This window comes from Bombina bombina, chromosome 6 (assembly GCF_027579735.1).
Source record: "Bombina bombina isolate aBomBom1 chromosome 6, aBomBom1.pri, whole genome shotgun sequence".
NCBI classification, from domain to species: domain Eukaryota; kingdom Metazoa; phylum Chordata; class Amphibia; order Anura; family Bombinatoridae; genus Bombina; species Bombina bombina.
The window spans coordinates 143834044-143855340 of record NC_069504.1 but is presented as its reverse complement, the minus strand read 5'-3'; the positions used below and the strand labels follow the sequence as shown (position 1 = coordinate 143855340).

The 21297-nt window shown below is 43.2% G+C and overlaps 1 protein-coding gene across 1 annotated transcript in view; it reads right to left on the bottom strand.

Annotated features, from left to right (window-relative positions):
- The window catches only part of CRELD2 (cysteine rich with EGF like domains 2), an 87990-nt gene that overhangs the window by 14352 nt on the left and 52341 nt on the right, over window positions 1-21297 (bottom strand). The window contains exon 6 of the mRNA XM_053716628.1: window positions 5978-6073. Within this exon, the coding sequence (XP_053572603.1) occupies window positions 5978-6073 (96 nt within the window). The remainder of the gene's footprint in view (window positions 1-5977; window positions 6074-21297) is intronic.

Here is a 21297-nt window from a genome sequence, read left to right as displayed (position 1 = left end):
GAAGAAGGATTAGGACACAATGATGGAACAACAATCTCTTGATTGATATTCTTGTTAGAAACCACCTTAGGTAAAAACCCAGGTTTGGTACGCAGGACTACCTTATCTGCATGAAAAATCAGATAAGGAGAATCACATTGTAAGGCAGATAGCTCAGAGACTCTCCGAGCCGAGGAAATAGCCATCAAAAACAGAACTTTCCAAGATAAAAGTTTAATATCAATGGAATGAAGGGGTTCCAACGGAACTCCTTGAAGAACTTTAAGAACCAAGTTTAAGCTCCACGGGGGAGCAACAGGTTTAAACACAGGCTTAATTCTAATCAAAGCCTGGCAAAATGCCTGGACGTCTGGAACCTCTGCCAGATGCTTGTGCAAAAGAATAGACAGAGCAGAAATCTGTCCCTTTAAGGAACTAGCTGATAATCCTTTGTCCAAGCCCTCTTGGAGAAAAGACAATATTCTAGAAATCCTAACCTTACTCCATGAGTAATTCTTGGATTCACACCAATAAAGATATTTACTCCATATCTTGTGGTAGATTTTCCTGGTAACAGGCTATTGTGCCTGTATTAAAGTATCAATGACTGACTCGGAGAAGCCACGCTTTGATAGAATCAAGCGTTCAATCTCCATGCAGTCAGTCTCAGAGAAATTAGATTTGGATGATTGAAAGGACCTTGTATCAGAAGGTCCTGTCTTAGAGGCAGAGTCCATGTTTGAAAGGATGACATGTCCACTAGGTCTGCATACCAAGTCCTGCATGGCCACGCAGGTGCTATCAGAATCACCGATGCTCTCTCCTGTTTGATTTTGGCAATCAGTCGAGGGAGCAGAGGAAACGGTGGAAACACATAAGCCAGGTTGAAGAACCAAGGCGCTGCTAGAGCATCTATCAGCGTCGCTTCTGTGTCCCTGGCGAGACGTCATGAGATCCAACTCTGGTTTGCCCCAACGATGAATCAACTGAGCAAACACCTCCGGATGGAGTTCCCACTCTCCCGGATGGAAAGTCTGACGACTTAGAAAATCCGCCTCCCAGTTCTCCACGCCTGGGATATGGATTGCTGAGAAGTGGCAAGAGTGGTACTCTGCCCAGCAAATTATATTTGAGACTTCTAACATCGCTAGGGAACTCCTGGTTCCCCCCTTGATGGTTGATGTAAGCCACAGTCGTGATGTTGTCCGACTGAAATCTGATGAACCTCAGTGTTGCTAACTGAGGCCAAGCCAGAAGAGCATTGAATATCGCTCTTAACTCCAGAATATTTATTGGAAGGAGTTTCTCCTCCTGAGTCCACGATCCCTGTGCCTTCAGGGAATTCCAGACTGCACCCCAACCTAGAAGGCTGGCATCTGTTGTTACAATTGTCCAATCTGGCCTGCGAAAGGTCATACCCTTGGACAGGTGTACCCGAGACAACCACCAGAGAAGAGAATCTCTGGTCTCTTGATCCAGATTTAGCAGAGGGGACAAATCTGTGTAATCCCCATTCCACTGACTCAGAATGCATAATTGCAGCGGTCTGAGATGAAGGCGCGCAAGTGGCACTATGTCCATTGCCGCTACCATTAAGCCGATTACCTCCATACACTGAGCTACCGAAGGGCGCGGAATGGAGTGAAGAACACGGCAAGCATTTAGAAGTTTTGATAACCTGGACTCCGTCAGGTAAATTTTCATTTCTACAGAATCTATAAGAGTCCCTAAGAAGGAGAATCTTGTGAGAGGGGATAGAGAACTCTTTTCCTCGTTCACTTTCCACCCGTGCGACCTCAGAAATGCCAGAACTATCTCTGTATGAGACTTGGCAACTTGAAAGCTTGACGCCTGTATCAGGATGTCGTCTAGACACGGAGCCACCGCTATGCCTCGCGGTCTTAGAACCTCCAGAAGTGAGCCCAGAACCTTTGTAAAGATTCTCGGGGCTGTAGCCAACCCGAAGGGAAGAGCTACAAATTGGTAATGCCTGTCTAGAAAGACAAACCTTAGAAACCGATGATGATCTTTGTGAATCGGTATGTGAAGGTAGGCATCCTTTAAGTCCACTGTGGTCATGTACTGACCTTCTTGGATCATGGGTAGGATGGTCCGAATAGTTTCCATTTTGAAAGATGGAACTCTGAGGAATTTGTTTAAGATCTTTACATCCAAAATTGGTCTGAAGGTTCCCTCTTTTTTGGGAACCACAAACAGATTTGAATAAAAACCCTGTCCTTGTTCCGTCCGCGGAACTGGATGGATCACTCCCATAACTAGGAGGTCTTGCACACAGCGTAGGAATGCCTCTTTCTTTATCTGATTTGCAGATAGCCTTGAAAGATGAAATCTCCCTTGTGGAGGGGAAGCTTTGAAGTCCAGAAGATATCCCTGAGATATGATCTCAAACGCCCAGGGATCCTGAAGATCTCTTGCCCACGCCTGGGCGAAGAGAGAAAGTCTGCCCCCTACTAGATCCGTCGCCGGATAGGGGGCCGTTCCTTCATGCTGTCTTAGAGGCAGCAGCAGGCTTTCTGGCCTGCTTGCCTTTGCTCCAGGACTGGTTAGGTTTCCAGGCCTGCTTAGATTGAGCAAAAGTTCCCTCTTGTTTTGAAGCGGAGGAAGTTGATGCTGCACCTGCCATGAAATTTCGAAAGGCACGAAAATTAGACTGTTTGGCCTTTGCTTTGGCCCTGTCCTGAGGAAGGGTGTGACCCTTACCTCCAGTAATGTCAGCAATAATTTCCTTCAAACCAGGCCCGAATAAGGTCTGCCCCTTGAAAGTTATGTTGAGTAATTTAGACTTCGAAGTCACGTCAGCTGACCAGGATTTAAGCCATAGCGCCCTACGCGCTTGGATGGCGAATCCGGAATTCTTAGCCGTTAGTTTAGTCAAATGAACAATGGCATCAGAAACAAATGAGTTAGCTAGCTTAAGTGTTCTAAGCTTGTCAATAATTTCAGTCAATGGAGCTGTATGGATGGCCTCTTCCAGGGCCTCAAACCAGAATGCCGCCGTGACAGGCGCAATGCATGCAAGGGGCTGTAAAATAAAACCTTGTTGAATAAACATTTTCTTAAGGTAACCCTCCAATTTTTTATCCATTGGATCTGAAAAAGCACAACTCTCCTCAACCGGGATAGTAGTACGCTTTGCTAAAGTAGAAATTGCTCCCTCCACCTTAGGGACTGTCTGCCATAAGTCCCGTGTAGTGGCGTCTATTGGAAACATTTTTCTAAATATAGGAGGTGGGGAAAAAGGCACACCCGGTCTATCCCACTCCTTGCTAATAATTTCTGTAAGCCTTTTAGGTATAGGAAAAACATCAGTACACACCGGTACCGCATAGTATTTATCCAGCCTACACAATTTCTCTGGTACTGCAACTGTGTTACAGTCATTCAGAGCAGCTAATACCTCCCCAAGCAACACACGGAGGTTCTCAAGCTTAAATTTAAAATTAGAAATCTCTGAATCAGGATTCCCCGAATCAGAGATGTCCACCCACAGACTGAAGCTCTCCGTCCTCATGATCTGCATATTGTGACGCAGTATCAGACATGGCCCTTACAGCATCTGCGCGCTCTGTATTTCTCCTAACGCCAGAGCAATCGCGCTTGCCTCTTAATTCAGGCAACCTGGATAATACCTCTGACAGGGTATTATTCATGATTGCAGCCATGTCCTGCAAGGTAATCGCTATGGGCGTCCCTGATGTAATTGGCGCCATATTAGCGTGCATCCCCTGAGCGGGAGACGAAGGGTCTGACACGTGGGGAGAGTTAGTCGGCATAACTTCCCCCTTGTCAGAATCTTCTGGTGATATTTCTTTTATAGTTAAAGACTGATCTTTACTGTTTAAGGTGAAATCAATACATTTAGTACACATTCTCCTATGGGGCTCCACCATGGCTTTCAAACATAATGAACAAGTAGTTTCCTCTGAGTCAGACATGTTTAAACAGAGTAGCAAGCTTGGAAAACACTTTAAACAAGTTTACAAGCAATATAAAAAACGTTACTGCACCTTTAAGAAACACAAATTTTGTCAAAATTTGAAATAACAGTGAAAAAAGGCAGTTACACTAACAAAATTTTTACAGTGTATGTAACAAGTTAGCAGAGCATTGCACCCACTTGCAAATGGATGATTAACCCCTTAATACCCAAAAAATAATAAAAGACAAAAACTTTTTTTTTTTTTTTCAAACAGTCACAACAACTGCCACAGCTCTACTGTGGCTTTTTACCTCCCTCAAAAATGACTTTGAAGCCTTTTGAGCCCTCCAGAGATGTCCTGGATCATGCAGGAAGAAGCTGGATGTCTGTGTCTGCAATTTTTTGCTGTGCAAAAAAACGGCAAAATAGGCCCCTCCCACTCATATTACAACAGTGGAAAGCCTAAGGAAACTGTTTCTAGGCCAAATTCAAGCCAGCCATGTGGAAAAAAAACAGGCCCCAATAAGTTTTATCACCAAATACATATAAAAACGATTAAACATGCCAGCAAACGTTTTATATTACATTTTTATAAGAGTATGCATCTCTATTAATAAGCCTGATACCAGTAGCTATCACTGCATTTAAGGCTTTACTTACATTAGTTCGGTATCAGCAGCATTTTCTAGCAAATTCCATCCCTAGAAAAATATTAACTGCACATACCTTATTGCAGGAAAACCTGCACGCCATTCCCTCTCTGAAGTTACCTCACTCCTCAGAATATGTGAGAACAGCCATGGATCTTAGTTACTTCTGCTAAGATCATAGAAAACGCAGGCAGATTCTTCTTCTAAATACTGCCTGAGATAAACAGTACACTCCGGCACCATTTAAAAATAACAAACTTTTGATTGAAGAATAAACTAAGTATAAAACACCACACTCCTCTTACGACCTCCATCTTGGTTGAGGCTTCCAAGAGAATGACTGGATAGGACAGTTAGGGGAGGAGCTATATAGCAGCTCTGCTGTGGGTGATCCTCTTGCAGCTTCCTGTTGGGAAGGAGAATATCCCATAAGTAATGTATGATTCGTGGACTGGATACACTTAACAAGAGAAATAGCTTTTTATAATTGCTTCTGGTAGTTTGTAAAATTTGCTGTTGCTGTCTGATATAAAACTATTTTTTTGCTTACCAGGTTAGTGTCATGTCCCTACCAACCCACATAGAGTCGCCCTTATCATTAAAGGGACATTACACTGTAACATTTTCTCCCCTATAATGTGTTTCCAGTTATCAATTTTACCAGTTGGAGTTTGTTACATTGTTTACAAATTGCTCCTTTACCTTTATTTTCTTATTTGTATTCGCTGTCTTTGCTTGTTGAAACAGTTACCTATATTGAAAATGTCAATACTGCAGTACTGGCTATACATAACCTATGTGAACAAGAGTTAGCAGTAGAAATCAACCTCCTATTGGTGGGTGGAGAGAGCCAAGTCATTTAAAAAGGGTGGTCAGCTGCAGGAACACCATTTTAAATAGGCCGGGTTTTTCTTTCCCCCATCCCAAAGGGAGTTTAATTTCTGCTTTGGTCTCCTGTTTTTATAGGTTTTCTCAGAGAATAATGCAGTGTTCATATTTTGTGTATAGGTGGTTTAAACAGGCAGCAGCAACTATTTCAAATGATAAAATAAAAGCTAAAAGGATCCATTTGTAAACAATTTAATGCACTTAAGCAAATAACATAAATTTTTATGTGCAATTCCCCTTTAAACATTTTATACAGCAGTACAAGAGGTGTAAAAGCTCCCACTTAAATTTAATTCGATTTGACTTACCCTTTTTGTTTAGAAATATTTAACATTTAATATTTTATATGCATAATAGAACATGTTTTATTCCAAACGCCATTCAATTATTCAGTTTTTTCCCTATTATTTTAGTGCTATGCTTCTATACTTTTATTATAATGTAACAAAGTAATAAACACTGGGTTTGTATAAATTTTATTGAGTTTTGCATATCAGCAGTTTATTAGATGGTCACTCACCTACACAGGTATCTTCTTCCTTTACCCATCCATCCTTGCAGTCCTTGCAGTCTTCATTAGATGGTCCTTCACATGTCTTACACGCTGCATGGCACTCTGCACAGCACATGCAATAAAGATTGTACACACACCGTTAATTTGCTAGCATTTCCTGTGTCCTATGTAAATACAACCAATCAAATAATGATACTCCATGTACAAAAAAAAAAAAAAAAAAACTTGCCTTAACATCTACAATTTTTTTTTTTACTTTAATGCTAGATGTAATATCAGCATTTTGACAAACAAATCCCTGAGCAAAGTATACGTCTGAAAAACATAAGTTTAATCATAAAATAGGTTTATTAAAGGGTGTGCTATATGCAGCCAATTACAGGTGGTTTAGACGGGTTATTGAATTCTTAGAAGAAGAAACATAATCTAGTTTAAAAAGGGACATACGTGTGTTAGGACATTTTATTATTGCACTTCTGCTTGCCTGCTAAAATTGTGTTTAACCCCTGTCAAGGGATAAACACATACAGTGGGGAAAAAAAGTATTTAGTCAGCCACCAATTGTGCAAGTTCCCCCACTTAAAGGGCCATAATATCCAAATGTTTAAACACTTGAAAGTGATGCAGCATAGCTGTGAAAAGCTGATTAGAAAATATCACCTGAACATCTCTATGTAAAAAAGAAAGATATTTTACCTCAAAAGTTCCTCAGTAGCCACCTCCCATTGTAAAGGATTTCTAAGCAGCATTTGAGTGTGTTTGTACTGGGACAGCTGAAAGGATGAGCCTCGTGAACTCTCATATTATTTCACCAATCAGGTAAAGGAAGCTTACTATGAAATCTCATGAGAGTTAAGTCAAATCTCATGAGATCACAGTAAGAGTTCATGACCTCAGGAGTGCTGATGCTGATTGGCTGCTGTTCATTTCTTCATTTTTTTAATTTTTTTACCTGCAGCTGGGAGCAGCTGAGTATAACTTTTTACACAGAACTTACTTTGCTGAGCTGAAGAGATTGTGAGGTAAAAAATCTTCCTTTTTTACATAGAGATGCTCAGGTGATATTTTCCTGTCAGCTTTTTACAGTTATACTACATCAGTTTCAAGTGATTTAGCTAGGGTTGCACCAATACCATTTTTTTATGACTGAGTACAAGTACCGATACTTGTTTTCAAATACTCGCCGATACAAATTACCGATACTTTTTTTTTTATGTCATGTGACAGTTTACCAAGCACAATACAGACTAATTATTTAAGATTCCTTCTATATAATTATTAAGGACTGTAATTCAAAAGACATTATGAAATAATAAAAAAGTTCACTGAACATGTAAATAAAAAATATTACAATAAAATATTAAATTTAAAGGGGTGATACAATTGGGTTGTAGGGCTGTTATATAACATCAATCTGACATTTGTATGGAGGTTCGACTCTAAGTTGAACAGTCTTTCACTTTACACACTACTGCATGGGGCAGAAAGATATTTTTGGACCATTTTAGCCAGAGCTGGAAATCTGTTTATTAACTGCCCAGTACTTCAGGGGTTTGTCTGAACGAGGTACAGTGATCTCTCCTACAATAATACAAATAACAGCAATTTGTATTGGCAGAACAGTAGTAAACAATTTTTAGTTTAGTCTCCACTCCAGTTTAAAATGAAATGGGAACATACAGTTTGAAAAAACGCCACAAGATAGCATATGCGTAGGAAGTGGAGGTATCGGTTTAAGTATCGGTGCATTTGCACGAGTACAAGTACTCATGCAAATACTTGGTATTGGTACCGATACCGATACTAGTATCGGTGCATCCCTAGATTTACCATATGAGTATTATGTCCCTTTAAGAAGATGAGAGAGGCCTGTGATTTGCATCATAGGTATACCTCAACTATGAGAGACAAAATGTGGAAACAAATCCAGACAATCACATTGTCTGATTTGGAAAGAATTTATTTGCAAATTATGGTGGAAAAACAAAATTTATGCTTACCTGATAAATTCCTTTCTCCTGTAGTGTAGTCAGTCCACGGGTCATCCATTACTTATGGGATTATAACTCCTCCCTAACAGGAAGTGCAAGAGGATCACCCAAGCAGAGCTGCTATATAGCTCCTCCCCCCTACGTCATATCCAGTCATTCGACTGAAACCAAACGAGAAAGGAGAAACTATAGGGTGCAGTGGTGACTGGAGTATAATTTAAAATTTAGACCTGCCATAAAAAAACAGGGCGGGCCGTGGACTGACTACACTACAGGAGAAAGGAATTTATCAGGTAAGCATAAATTTTGTTTTCTCCTGTTAAGTGTAGTCAGTCCACGGGTCATCCATTACTTATGGGATACCAATACCAAAGCTAAAAGTACACGGATGACGGGAGGGACAGGCAGGATCTTATACGGAAGGAACCACTGCCTGAAGAACCTTTCTCCCAAAAACAGCCTCCGAAGAAGCAAAAGTGTCAAATTTGGAAAATTTGGAAAAAGTGTGAAGTGAAGACCAAGTCGCAGCCTTGCAAATCTGTTCAACAGAGGCCTCATTTTTAAAGGCCCAAGTGGAAGCCACAGCTCTGGTAGAATGAGCTGTAATTCTTTCAGGAGGCTGCTGTCCAGCAGTCTCATAGGCTAAACGTATTATACTACGAAGCCAGAAGGAGAGAGAGGTAGCCGAAGCCTTTTGACCTCTCCTCTGTCCAGAATAGACGACAAACAGGGAAGAAGTTTGTCGAAAATCTTTAGTTGCCTGCAAATAAAATTTCAGGGCACGGACAACGTCCAGATTGTGCAGAAGTCGTTCCTTCTTTGAGGAAGGATTAGGGCACAATGAAGGAACAACAATCTCTTGATTGATATTCCTGTTAGTGACTACCTTAGGTAAGAACCCAGGTTTAGTACGCAGAACTACCTTGTCTGAATGGAAAATCAGATAAGGAGAATCACAATGTAAGGCCGATAACTCAGAGACTCTTCGAGCCGAGGAAATAGCCATTAAAAACAGAACTTTCCGGGGCGGAGCCAAGCCGTGCAGGAACATGGCCGCAATTTTGTAAGGCTCCGTGTCAGCTCTTGCTCTTAGCTAAAATAACCAATTCAGAATCTCTTTAACTTTGTGCCAGACACTGTGCGGGCAGCCTAGGCTCTTTTGCCTTTAGATCTATGTTCCTGGAAGGACAACTGAAGACAGGATTTGCCGACACATCGATTCATCTAATACGGGAGGGCAGCGCCATCTTTCCGCACCTACATTCACGGCTGGGCCTGACATACCTAACCGGCATATCCCGCTCTGCAGCCAGACCCTCTACAAGCCACCCGGTGCAGCTGAGACACGACATCTCCCTCAAATAGCGCTAAAGCACCGCCGCGCTCCCTAGGCTGCTGGGCCCTGCTCGCGGTGAAACGCTGAGACCTAAACCTCCCGCAACTACAGGACTTCACTCACCTGCCGGTCTTCACCCGGGACCCCGAACTGAGGTAACCTGTGCTCCATCTGGGACCGGAGCAGTTGGTAGCCCCGTGAGTGTGTACTTTGAGGGGGGGAGGAGAGTGGATAGCGGCCGTGTCAACGGGCCTGGTGTGTACTCCGCCTCCATTGCCTACACTTGCCACGTGACCCCAGCAATAGTAAAACACCGTGCAGTGCACAGGGAGCTCTAATAAATACACCAGTGCAGGTTATCCTAATAGATGCGGTAAATAGACAGGCAAACTATAACACCTGCATATACTTTAAGATCACTCTAGCTCCTGCCCTCAAGCCACATAGGGAAATCTAAAGGACAATAACATTTATACCTACACTCTAGCTGTGGGCGAACATACTCATCTAAGCCTTTTTCCCACGTGGCCCCAGACACAACAGTGCCCCAGTGCAGCCCTGCAGAGATCTTGCACCTGTATCTCAGGAACATAAAGATAGAAAAGAGGGAGACACATAAAAGAAAGAAAGAAGAAAATAACAAGAACAAGCTCTTCTTATAACCACAAAAGGAAGTGGGAAAGATAACAGTAAACCCTGCCTGTTCTCCTAAAATCGATTCAGATACATCCCCCAGGCCTCAAAGGGAATTCTCACAGACATTTATGTTTCACATCCACTCTCCATCTAGCTGTCACAGCACAAAATTAAACCCTGCTGCAGTGGTCAGAGTACTGCCTCTTCTACAACCTCGAGGCATCACTGGGATCTATATAATAAATTTGCACCTTATAACTACTCTTCAATCAGTTGTTGCTGCTGGTGTACTACTGTCAATATAATTAGTGCAACTTCCAGATCCCTGCTATCATACGGTCCTGACCAACTTCACCCACCCCTCCATTAATCCTGGAAGAACTTATCTCAGACAACCCCCCTCCCCCTGCCAAAGGGCTTAAACCTAAGATGGCCTCCAAGAAGGGACAGAAACCCGATAAACCAAACAAGCCAACCTCCCAAACCCCCTCGGTGTCCTCCTTCTTTCAAGCCTCAGATGCAAATCCCACACAACCAGATACCTCACCGGATCAGCTACACCCGCCAAGCCTCAATACTAATACTAACGGCCAACAGGACCCTCTGTATACCATCCAGGAAAGGTTAGCTGCGCTTCCCTCCAAATCTGACCTAGACTCCCTCAAATCTTTTATTAAGGAGGAGATGAGGGACCTTAAAAGAGACCTTAACGAAATGGGTGCTCGTATGGACTACCTTGAGGAGGGACAGGAAACCCTGAACAATTTAGTTAGTATGAACACACAACAACTCTCTATTCAGGACTCTAAAACTCAGTCTCTTCAAGATAAAATAGAAGACCTGGATAACCGCGGGCGCAGGAACAACCTGAGGTTCCGCGGTATCCCGGAAGATGTGACTCCCGACCTCCTCAAAAGATACATTATCGATCTAGCTCAACACCTCTCTCCTGGATCACCACCGCTACTATCTGAAGACTTAGACAGGGCACATAGAGCATTACGCCCTCTCCCGAAACCTCCACTTCCCCCACGGGATGTTATTGTCCGCTTTTTAAGATTCTCATCTAAAGAGGTCATATGGCAAGCTGCAAGGTCCCAACAGTCCATAACCTATAGGGGTCACTCTCTCCAGATTTATCAAGACCTTAGCCCCTACACGATACAGAGGCGCAAGGAGGTTAAATTCATCACCAATGCTCTACAAGAAAACAGGATTAAATACAGATGGGGCTTCCCCTTTAGCCTGATCATTAACTACAATGGCTCTCAAATCATATACAAAGACTATAATGACCTTGATCATCTTTCTAATTCTCTCAACATTCACTTTAGCAACCCTACAGAATTGCCCGCCTTGAACCCTCCTTCAGCTGATGAACCAGGGACATCACGTCCAATGGGACAGAGACCGCAATGGCAAAGGGTTCAACCGAAAAGACGGAAAATGGATAACTTACCACCCAAAAGTGGCCTTCCTCCCTCTGGATGAACTAACCTGAAACACTACTCTGGGCTCTGCTTCACCTTTTTCCCTTGATTTCTTCTCATCCAATATACGCCGCATACCCTTCCCCGCTGTTGGTTCTCAAACCCTTCCACACAGGCTGCCCTGTAAGCACATAAATTCCTACTCGGTCCCTGGAGATCCACCTTGCTGCACTAGAGGGCCACCCATCAGTCCTCTCCTGATTGGTAAAGTATAATGATGTTTATGACTTTGGTTCTATACTTGCCTTACAATTTCTAATTATACTGTATATCTATACAGTGGACTGTAAACCCCATTCCACCCAGGGGTGACCTTTACTCCATCCAGGATATGTGGACTACTAGGCACCAATTGTCCCTGGACTTCAAAGTTTACTTACTGTTCCAAAAATATAGGCCCTTATGTCTTATGTTTATTCTTGTTTGTCCCACGATAAACAGTGGGTAGTTTAACACTTCTTAGATAAATATAGTTCACTCTTTCAATGGCCAACTCATGTTTATGTTGTTGTCCCAGAGCAAGGGGGACACCTGCAACATGCCTGTGCAGACTTCCACAGGATTGCGTCCTGGATCTTGCACTGCCCCACTTTGTTCTGGCACATTCACCACTAAAGTTCTATATATATATATAAGATGTAAAGAAGTGTTTAATTTTGCATTTTCTTGTTCACTGTAATACTTTTATTTTGCCTTGTACAACAATGTTTAAAAACTTCCTTTTGATAATGTGGATGGTTTTACCATCATTGCTCAACGGGTGGCTGGAACTCTCTCGTGTCTTCTATTGTTGCCTACCCCCCTTAGGTCTAATATCCTTGGGGCGACCCACATGGTCTCCTCTGGACCTTCCTAAATATCTGCCCTTAGCCCTAAAACGACTTCCCTCTACATATATACACACATAGACCACTTTCCTTATGAACGTGGGCCCAATAGGGAAGTCGAGGTGTCCATTTGATTTCCCCTAGCTGATTTCGGGGAGTTTAAGCTATCCTCCATCCTAACTATCTCGCCTATTGGTGACCGAAATATTCTAAGCCCTATTCCATGGTAATTTGTGACCCTAGAATTTGATACCAATTACTCCTCCCAGCCGCCCGTTGTATATCCTCCTCTTTAGGGATATTACATCCTGCTTTAGATCGGAAAGGTAAAATGCATCTGAACACTTACATGAACAAGATATATTAAATCAGGAATGCAATGGTTACCTTGTTAATTCACTTCTGGTTAATAACACTTCGAATGTTTTTTTTTTTTTTTTTTTTTTTTTTTTTTTTTCTTTTCTTTGGATAAGATTCCTAACACTGTTTGCTCATGCTATAACCTAAGAGTTCTTAAGAGCGACTTACTTCCCCCTGAGTATAGTATACTAAGTTATGAAGTATACATTATTTACTTGTTTTGATGTTTTCTTTTTATTTATTATTTTACAGAATATATTGAAGGTTTTTCTAGGTTTGCATATTTCCCTTTCCCTTTTTAATTTTTCCTGTCCAGTCCCGGGGCTTGCTCTCGACTCTCCAGATATACATAGTGACTCACGACACACTTGACACAATGACATCCCATCAACAAAAACATAAGATTAACTCCTTGAACCAAGTAAAACTCCTATCTCATAACACTAAAGGCCTGAACAGCCCCCAAAAGAGATCATTGGCTCTCAGAGATTACAAGAGGCGGAGAGGCGAGATTCTTTTTATACAGGAGACTCACTTTCGTAGAGGCTTTGAACCTAGGGCTAGCTTCCGGAAATTCGGGACTGCCTTTTTTTCTTCTCACTTATCTAAGCGCAACGGAGTTGGAATCCTGATACATAGAAACTTACCTTTTACTCTGACCTCCACCTATAGAGATAAAGAAGGACGATATATAATTTTAGTAGGATTTTTATTCCACAGACCCATAACACTTGTGAATCTCTATGCCCCTAACACAAACGCTGCCCCATTCTTCCACCAACTCTGTCAAAAGGTCCTGGAGGTAGCCAGGGGTAGTTTGATCCTTGGGGGTGACTTTAACCTGGCACTTCATCCCACCCTTGACTGTTCTACGGGCACTTCCTCCACACCTAATAAGACGTTAAGACAAGTTAACCAATCTCTCTCACAACTAGCGTTACACGACTCCTGGCGACTCCAACACCCCGACGATAGGGAATTCACCTTCTTTTCCAATCCCCACCAACTCTATACACGCATAGATTATCTCTTCATTGATGTTCCCACTCTATCTTACATTACTTCTACCAACATCTCCCCCATAACGTGGTCTGACCATGCCATAATCAGCTGCCAGCTGAGCTGGAACCCCACCGACCCTTCCCAGTCTACATGGCGCTTCGACGAATCCCTCCTTAGAGATCCCCAAGTCATCATACAAATACAAAAGATTCTACTGGACTACTTCCAAAGAAACGACACACCCGAGACCTCTATACACAATACCTGGGAGGCACACAAGTGTGTTCTCCGAGGGGAACTTCTTGCAATTAGATCAGCCAAACGTAAACAACAAAATATCTACACTAACGCTCTCTTGGGCGACATAGCCAAACTTCAGACCCTCCACCAGACTTACCCTTCAGATAAATCCCTCTCTGAGAGCCTTACGCACAAAAGAGATCAGCTCAGGTTGCTCCTTGGTTCTGAAGCTAAAAACAAAGCCCTATTTCTTAAGAAAATTTATTACGAGGGAGCGAACAAACAGGGTAGAATGCTGGCTAGACAACTCAAGTCCAGAACGAACAAACACTATATTATGAGAGTTAGAGACCCCAAGGGTAGATTGAGCTCTGCCACCACAGATATTCAACAGGCATTTAGAGACTTTTATGACAACCTATATAATATTAGAAGGGGGCTAACAGACCCCCACCCGGAAGAAATAGCCTCTTACCTTAAAGATATCAATTTACCTAGCTTAACTCCCGAGCAGAGAGATGAACTGGATATGCCCTTCTCAGAGGAGGAACTGCTGTTAGTTGTGTCGTCCCTTCCCAACGGAAAAGCCCCAGGCCCAGACGGGTTTAGTAACTCGTATTACAAACAATTTAAAGAAATCCTCTCTCCTTACCTTCTCAGATACTACAACTCCATTGATGACGGAGAGGGATTCTCGCCGTTATCATTACGGGCACATATCACTGTAATCCCCAAACCCCACAAATCCCCAGAACTAATTACTAACTACCGTCCGATCTCCCTGATCAATACTGACCTGAAAATATACTCAAAGATTATCGCAACCCGCCTAAACCGTGTTCTCCCTGATCTCATTCATAATGACCAGGTGGGCTTTGTCCCTGGCCGGGAGGCCAGGGACAACACTGTTCGCAATACTATGCTCCTATGGTACGCCTCTAACCATAACATTCCTACCGCCTTCATCTCAACGGATGCCGAGAAGGCGTTCGATCGAGTTAATTGGTCTTATCTCAGGGCTTCTCTGGGGGCTTTCGGAATAGGCGATACCACTATGAATCGTATATTCGCACTCTACAACTCGCCTAGCGCCCGAATCTCGGTTAACGGATCCCTCTCCCCCCCAATTGATATTAATAATGGAACGCGACAGGGTTGCCCCCTATCCCCCCTACTGTTTGCCCTTTTTATCGAGACTTTTGCTTCCAGAATGAGAAGTATCCCTGAGGCCCGGGGGATCGTGGTGGGGGGCGACGAATACAAGCTGTCGCTCTTCGCTGACGATATCCTATTTTCCCTCACCCAACCTGAGTCCTCGATACCTCACTTGATATCTGAACTCAAGACTTTCCAGTCTCTCACAGATTTTCTTGTGAATCACTCGAAATCGGAGATCCTTACCCTCTGCCTACCGGAGAGCTCTGTAGCTTCCATTAAACAGACTTGCCCCCTAAAATGGTGCAAGGGCTCGCTCAAATACCTGGGTATTTTTCTTCCCAATGCTTTTGATAAATTGTTCCAAGAGAACTTCATTCCTATCAAGACTGCAATTATGCGCGACCTATCTTCATGGAGCTCAAAGAAGCTCTCATGGTGGGGACGGATCAACACGATCAAGATGAACATCTTCCCCAGACTATTGTACATAATGGGGGCGATCCCGATTCCCTTGCCCCCCAAATACCTTTCCCAGGTGCAGAGCCTATTCAGCGCCTTCATCTGGAAAAAGAAACCACCAAGGATTAACAGAACTTCCATGTCCCTCTTGAGAGAACACGGGGGTCTGAGTGTCCCTGACCTAGATAAATATTGGTCCTCATTACATATACAAAGGATTCTTGAGTGGAGGGTGGCCGGGAATCAGAGGAGATGGGTCCGTCTAGAGAAACATATCAATCTAAATCCTTCACTGGCCACAATGCTATGGAGTCCCACTAGCCGCGATACCACTAGGCTGCTCTCCTTCCCGATCACCAGAGAGACGGTGGGCGTGTGGGACCGAGCACAACGGCAAAACCCTTGCTTATCCTCTAACCCGAGTCCGTTGACATCCCTCACACATAATTCAGTTTTTTCATTAGGGTCTCTAGGACATTCGCCCCTTTCCCCATGCACTGATGACAATGTACAAATATTTAATGTCACTCACAATGAACGTATACTTAACCAGGAACAGTTAACTGAAAAGGGTTATAGCTGGGCACGAAACTGGTTTTCCTATCGAAGACTACACCATTATATAACTTCTCACCCCTGTATGAGTAACATGGTTCGCCCCCCTACTAATCTAGAGAAGCTGCTCTTGTCGAGTTCCCCTATGAGACACTCCCTATCTACCATATATAAAATTATGATTCAACCGTTACCAGGCATTCTGCCACACTCGATGGAGATGTGGGAGAGGGAACTGGGTAGGATCATCCTTCCGCAAACAGCGACCTCCATATTTTTAAGCACTAAAAAATCCTCCACTTCGGCATCCATCCTAGCATCAAATTACAAAATTCTACACTGCTGGTATTTAACTCCACGAAAAATTCATAAACTATACCCAAACACTAATAATAAATGCTGGAGATGTGGCCACTATGGCAGTGGCATGGGTCATATGTGGTGGTGGTGCTCAAGATTGAATAACTTCTGGTATGAAGTGATAGCGGAGGTCGATAAGATTTTAAATACCCAGCTACCACCAGACCCCCTTATTTGGTTATTAAATAGACCTTTAAAACTCCCACTTAAGTCCTTCTATCCGCTGTTTAAGATATTTACAAATAGCGCTAAAATATTGATAGCAAGAAACTGGAGGGCTCCAGAGGTTCCCTCTCTAGGAATGTGGAGACTCAAGGTATCTGAACTGATAGAGTTAGAGGAATACGCTGAATATAAGAAAGGGTCCTCTGACAACTTCACAGCCCTTCGGGCTATCTGGGATGATTATCAAAACACTAAACACAATTCATAAAGATGCTCTGGGGGCAACTAGACTTAAGGAACTACACTAATACTCCGCCTGACTGTTGAGCTTCAGTTGAACCTCTTTTCCTCTCACGTGGAGCTTTAGGTCGAGTAGCTTTCCGCCCCGGGACTGGACATCCCTTACGACTACATTTCTCGCTATAATGTGCTCTTTTCCCCTCTTTTTTTTTTTTTTTTTTTTTTTTTTTTTTTCCCCCCCCACATATCCAGTTTTTGCCTGTTTATATGCGAAATGTGGAGACTGTGTCGATGCACTGATACTATCGGTGTAACTTCTATACTTTTTAATTCAATGTGATCTTGATGTGTGTTGTTCATGATTTCCATGCTAATAAAAGAATTTGACTAAAAACAGAACTTTCCAAGATAACAGCTTGATATCAATGGAATGAAGGGGTTCAAACGGAACACCCTGTAAAACATTAAGAACTAAGTTTAAGCTCCATGGCGGAGCAACAGTTTTAAACACAGGCTTAATCCTGGCCAAAGCCTGACAAAAAGCCTGAACGTCTGGAACTTCTGACAGACGTTTGTGTAAAAGGATGGACAAAGCTGAGATTTGTCCCTTTAACGAACTAGCGGATAAACCCTTTTCTAAACCTTCTTGTAGAAAAGACAATATCCTAGGAAACCTAACCTTATTCCATGAGTAACTCTTGGATTCGCACCAATGCAAGTATTTGCGCCATATTTTATGGTAAATTTTCCTGGTAACAGGCTTCCTAGCCTGTATCAAGGTATCAATTACTGACTCCGAGAATCCACGCTTTGATAGAATCAAGCGTTCAATCTCCATGCAGTCAGCCTCAGAGAAATTAGATTTGGATGTTTGAAAGGACCCTGCACCAGAAGGTCCTGTCTCAGAGGTAGAGACCATGGTGGACAGGAGACATGTCCACTAGGTCTGCATACCAGGTCCTGCGTGGCCACGCAGGCGCTATTAGAATCACCGATGCTCTCTCCTGTTTGATCCTGGCAATCAATCGAGGAAGCATCGGGAAGGGTGGAAACACATAAGCTATGTTGAAGACCCAAGGTGCTGTCAGAGCATCTATCAGAACCGCTCCCGGGTCTCTGGACCTGGATCCGTAATAAGGAAGTTTGGCGTTTTGGCGAGACGCCATGAGATCCAGATCTGGTTTGCCCCAACGCCGAAGTATTTGGGCAAAGACCTCCGGATGAAGTTCCCACTCCCCCGGATGAAAAGTCTGGCGACTTAGATAATCCGCTTCCCAGTTCTCCACACCTGGGATGTGGATCGCTGATAGGTGGCAAGAGTGAGACTCTGCCCAGTGAATTATCTTTGATACTTCCATCATTGCTAGGGAACTCCTTGTCCCTCCCTGATGGTTGATGTAAGCCACAGTCGTGATGTTGTCCGACTGAAACCTGATGAACCTCAGAGTTGCTAACTGAGGCCAAGCCAGAAGGGTATTGAAAACTGCTCTTAATTCCAGAATATTTATGGGAAGGAGACTCTCCTCCTGAGTCCAAGATCCCTGAGTCTTCAGGGAATTCCAGACAGCGCCCCAACCTATCAGGCTGGCGTCTGTTGTTACAATCGTCCAATCTGGCCTGCTGAAGGGCATCCCCTTGGATAGATGTGGCCGAGAGAGCCACCATAGAAGAGAATTTCTGGTCTCTTGATCCAGATTCAGCATAGGGGACAAATCTGAGTAATCCCCATTCCACTGACTTAGCATGCACAATTGCAGTGGTCTGAGATGCAGGCGTGCAAAGGGTACTATGTCCATTGCCGCTACCAATAAGCCGATTACCTCCATGCATTGAGCCACTGACGGGTGTGGAATGGAATGAAGGACCCGGCAAGCATTTAGAAGTCTTGTTAACCTGACCTCTGTCAGATAAATTTTCATTTCTACAGAATCTATAAGAGTCCCTAAGAAGGGAACTCTTGTGAGTGGCAATAGAGAACTCTTTTCTTCGTTCACTTTCCACCCATGTGACCTTAGAAATGCCAGTACTAACTCTGTATGAGACTTGGCAGTTTGGAAACTTGACGCTTGTATCAGAATGTCGTCTAGGTACGGAGCTACCGATATTCCTTGCGGTCTTAGTACCGCCAGAAGAGAACCCAGAACCTTTGTAAAGATTCTTGGAGCAGTAGCTAACCCGAAGGGAAGAGCTACAAACTGGTAATGCCTGTCTAGGAAGGCAAACCTTAGATACCGGTAATGATCTTTGTGAATCGGTATGTGAAGGTAGGCATCCTTTAAATCCACTGTGGTCATGTACTGACCCTTTTGGATCATGGGTAAGATTGTCCGAATAGTTTCCATTTTGAACGATGGAACTCTTAGGAATTTGTTTAGGATCTTTAAATCCGAGATTGGTCTGAAGGTTCCTTCTTTCTTGGGAACCACAAACAGATTTGAGTAAAACCCTTGTCCGTGTTCCGACCGCGGAACCGGGTGGATCACTCCCATTAGTAAAAGATCTTGTACACAGCGTTCTTTATCTGGTTTGTTGACAACCTTGAAAGATGAAATCTCCCTTTTGGAGGAGAAGTTTTGAAGTCCGAAGATATCCCTGAGATATGATCTCCAACGCCCAGGGATCCTGGACATCTCTTGCCCAAACCTGGACGAAGAGAGAAAGTCTGCCCCCTACTAGATCCGTTTCCGGATTGGGGGCCCTCACTTCATGCTGTCTTAGGGGCAGCAGCAGGTTTTCTGGCCTGCTTGCCCTTGTTCCAGGTCTGGTTAGGTTTCCAGCCCTGTCTGAAGCGAGCAACGGTTCCTTCCTGCTTTGGAGCAGAGGAAGTTGATGCTGCTCCTGCCTTGAAGTTACGAAAGGAACGAAAATTAGACTGTCTAGCCCTTGGTTTGGCTCTGTCTTGAGGCAGGGCATGGCCCTTACCTCCAGTAATGTCAGCGATAATTTCTTTCAAACCGGGCCCGAATAATGTCTGCCCTTTGAAAGGTATGTTAAGCAATTTAGATTTAGAAGTCACATCAGCTGACCAGGATTTTAGCCACAGCGCTCTGCACGCCTGAATGGCGAATCCGGAATTCTTAGCCGTAAGTTTAGTTAAATGTACTACGGCATCAGAAATAAATGAATTAGCTATCTTAAGGGCTTTAAGCTTGTGTGTAATCTCATCCAATGGAGCTGTGTCAAGGGTCTCTTCCAGAGACTCAAACCAGAATGCCGCCGCAGCCGTGACAGGCGCAATGCATGCAAGGAGTTGCAATATAAAACCTTGTTGAACAAACATTTTCTTAAGGTAACCCTCTAACTTTTTATCCATTGGATCTGAAAAGGCACAGCTATCCTCCACCGGGATAGTGGTACGCTTAGCTAAAGTAGAAACTGCTCCCTCCACCTTAGGGACCGTTTGCCATAAGTCCCGTGTGGTGGCGTCTATTGGAAACATTTTTCTGAATATAGGAGGGGGTGAGAAAGGCACACCGGGTCTATCCCACTCCTTGTTAACAATTTCAGTAAGTCTTTTAGGTATAGGAAAAACGTCAGTACACGTCGGTACCGCAAAATATTTATCCAACCTACATATTTTCTCTGGGATTGCAACCGTGTTACAATCATTCAGAGCCGCTAACACCTCCCCTAGTAATACACGGAGGTTCTCAAGCTTAAAATTTAAAATTTGAAATGTCTGAATCCAGTTTATTTGGATCAGATCCGTCACCCACAGAATGAAGCTCTCCGTCTTCATGTTCTGCAAGTTGTGACGCAGTATCAGACATGGCCCTAGCATTATCAGCGCACTCTGTTCTCACCCCAGAGTGGTCTTGTTTACCCCTAAGTTCTGGCAATTTAGATAAAACTTCAGTCATAACATTAGCCATGTCTTGTAAAGTGATTTGTAATGGCCGCCTTGATGTACTTGGCGTTACAATATCACGCACCTCCTGAGTGGGAGATGCAGGTACTGACACGTGAGGCAAGTTAGTCGGCATAACTTCCCCCTCGTTGTCTGGTGAATTTTTCTTAACATTTACAGATTGGCTTTTATTTAAAGTAGCATCAATGCAATTAGTACATAAATTTCTATTGGGCTCCACATTGGCCTTTGACACAGAGGAATCTCTTTGTGCAATATGTTCAGACATGTTTAAACAAACTAGCAATTAGACTAGCAAGCTTGGAAAATACTTTTCAAATGAATTTACAAGCAATATAAAAAACGTTACTGTGCCTTTAAGAAGCACACAAAAAACTGTCACATTGAGATAACAATGAACCGGTTTAGTTATAGCAATCAATTTTTCACATGAAATGCATTAATTTAGCAAAGGATTGCACCCATTAGCAAATGGATTATTAACCCCTTAATACCAAAAAAAAAAACGAATAACAAATAAAATATATACGTTTTTATCACAGTCAAAGCACAGTCTCACAGGTCTGCTGTGAGTGATTACCTCCCTCAAACTAGTTTTGGAGACCCCTGAGCTCTGACGTCAGACGTCCTGGATCATGC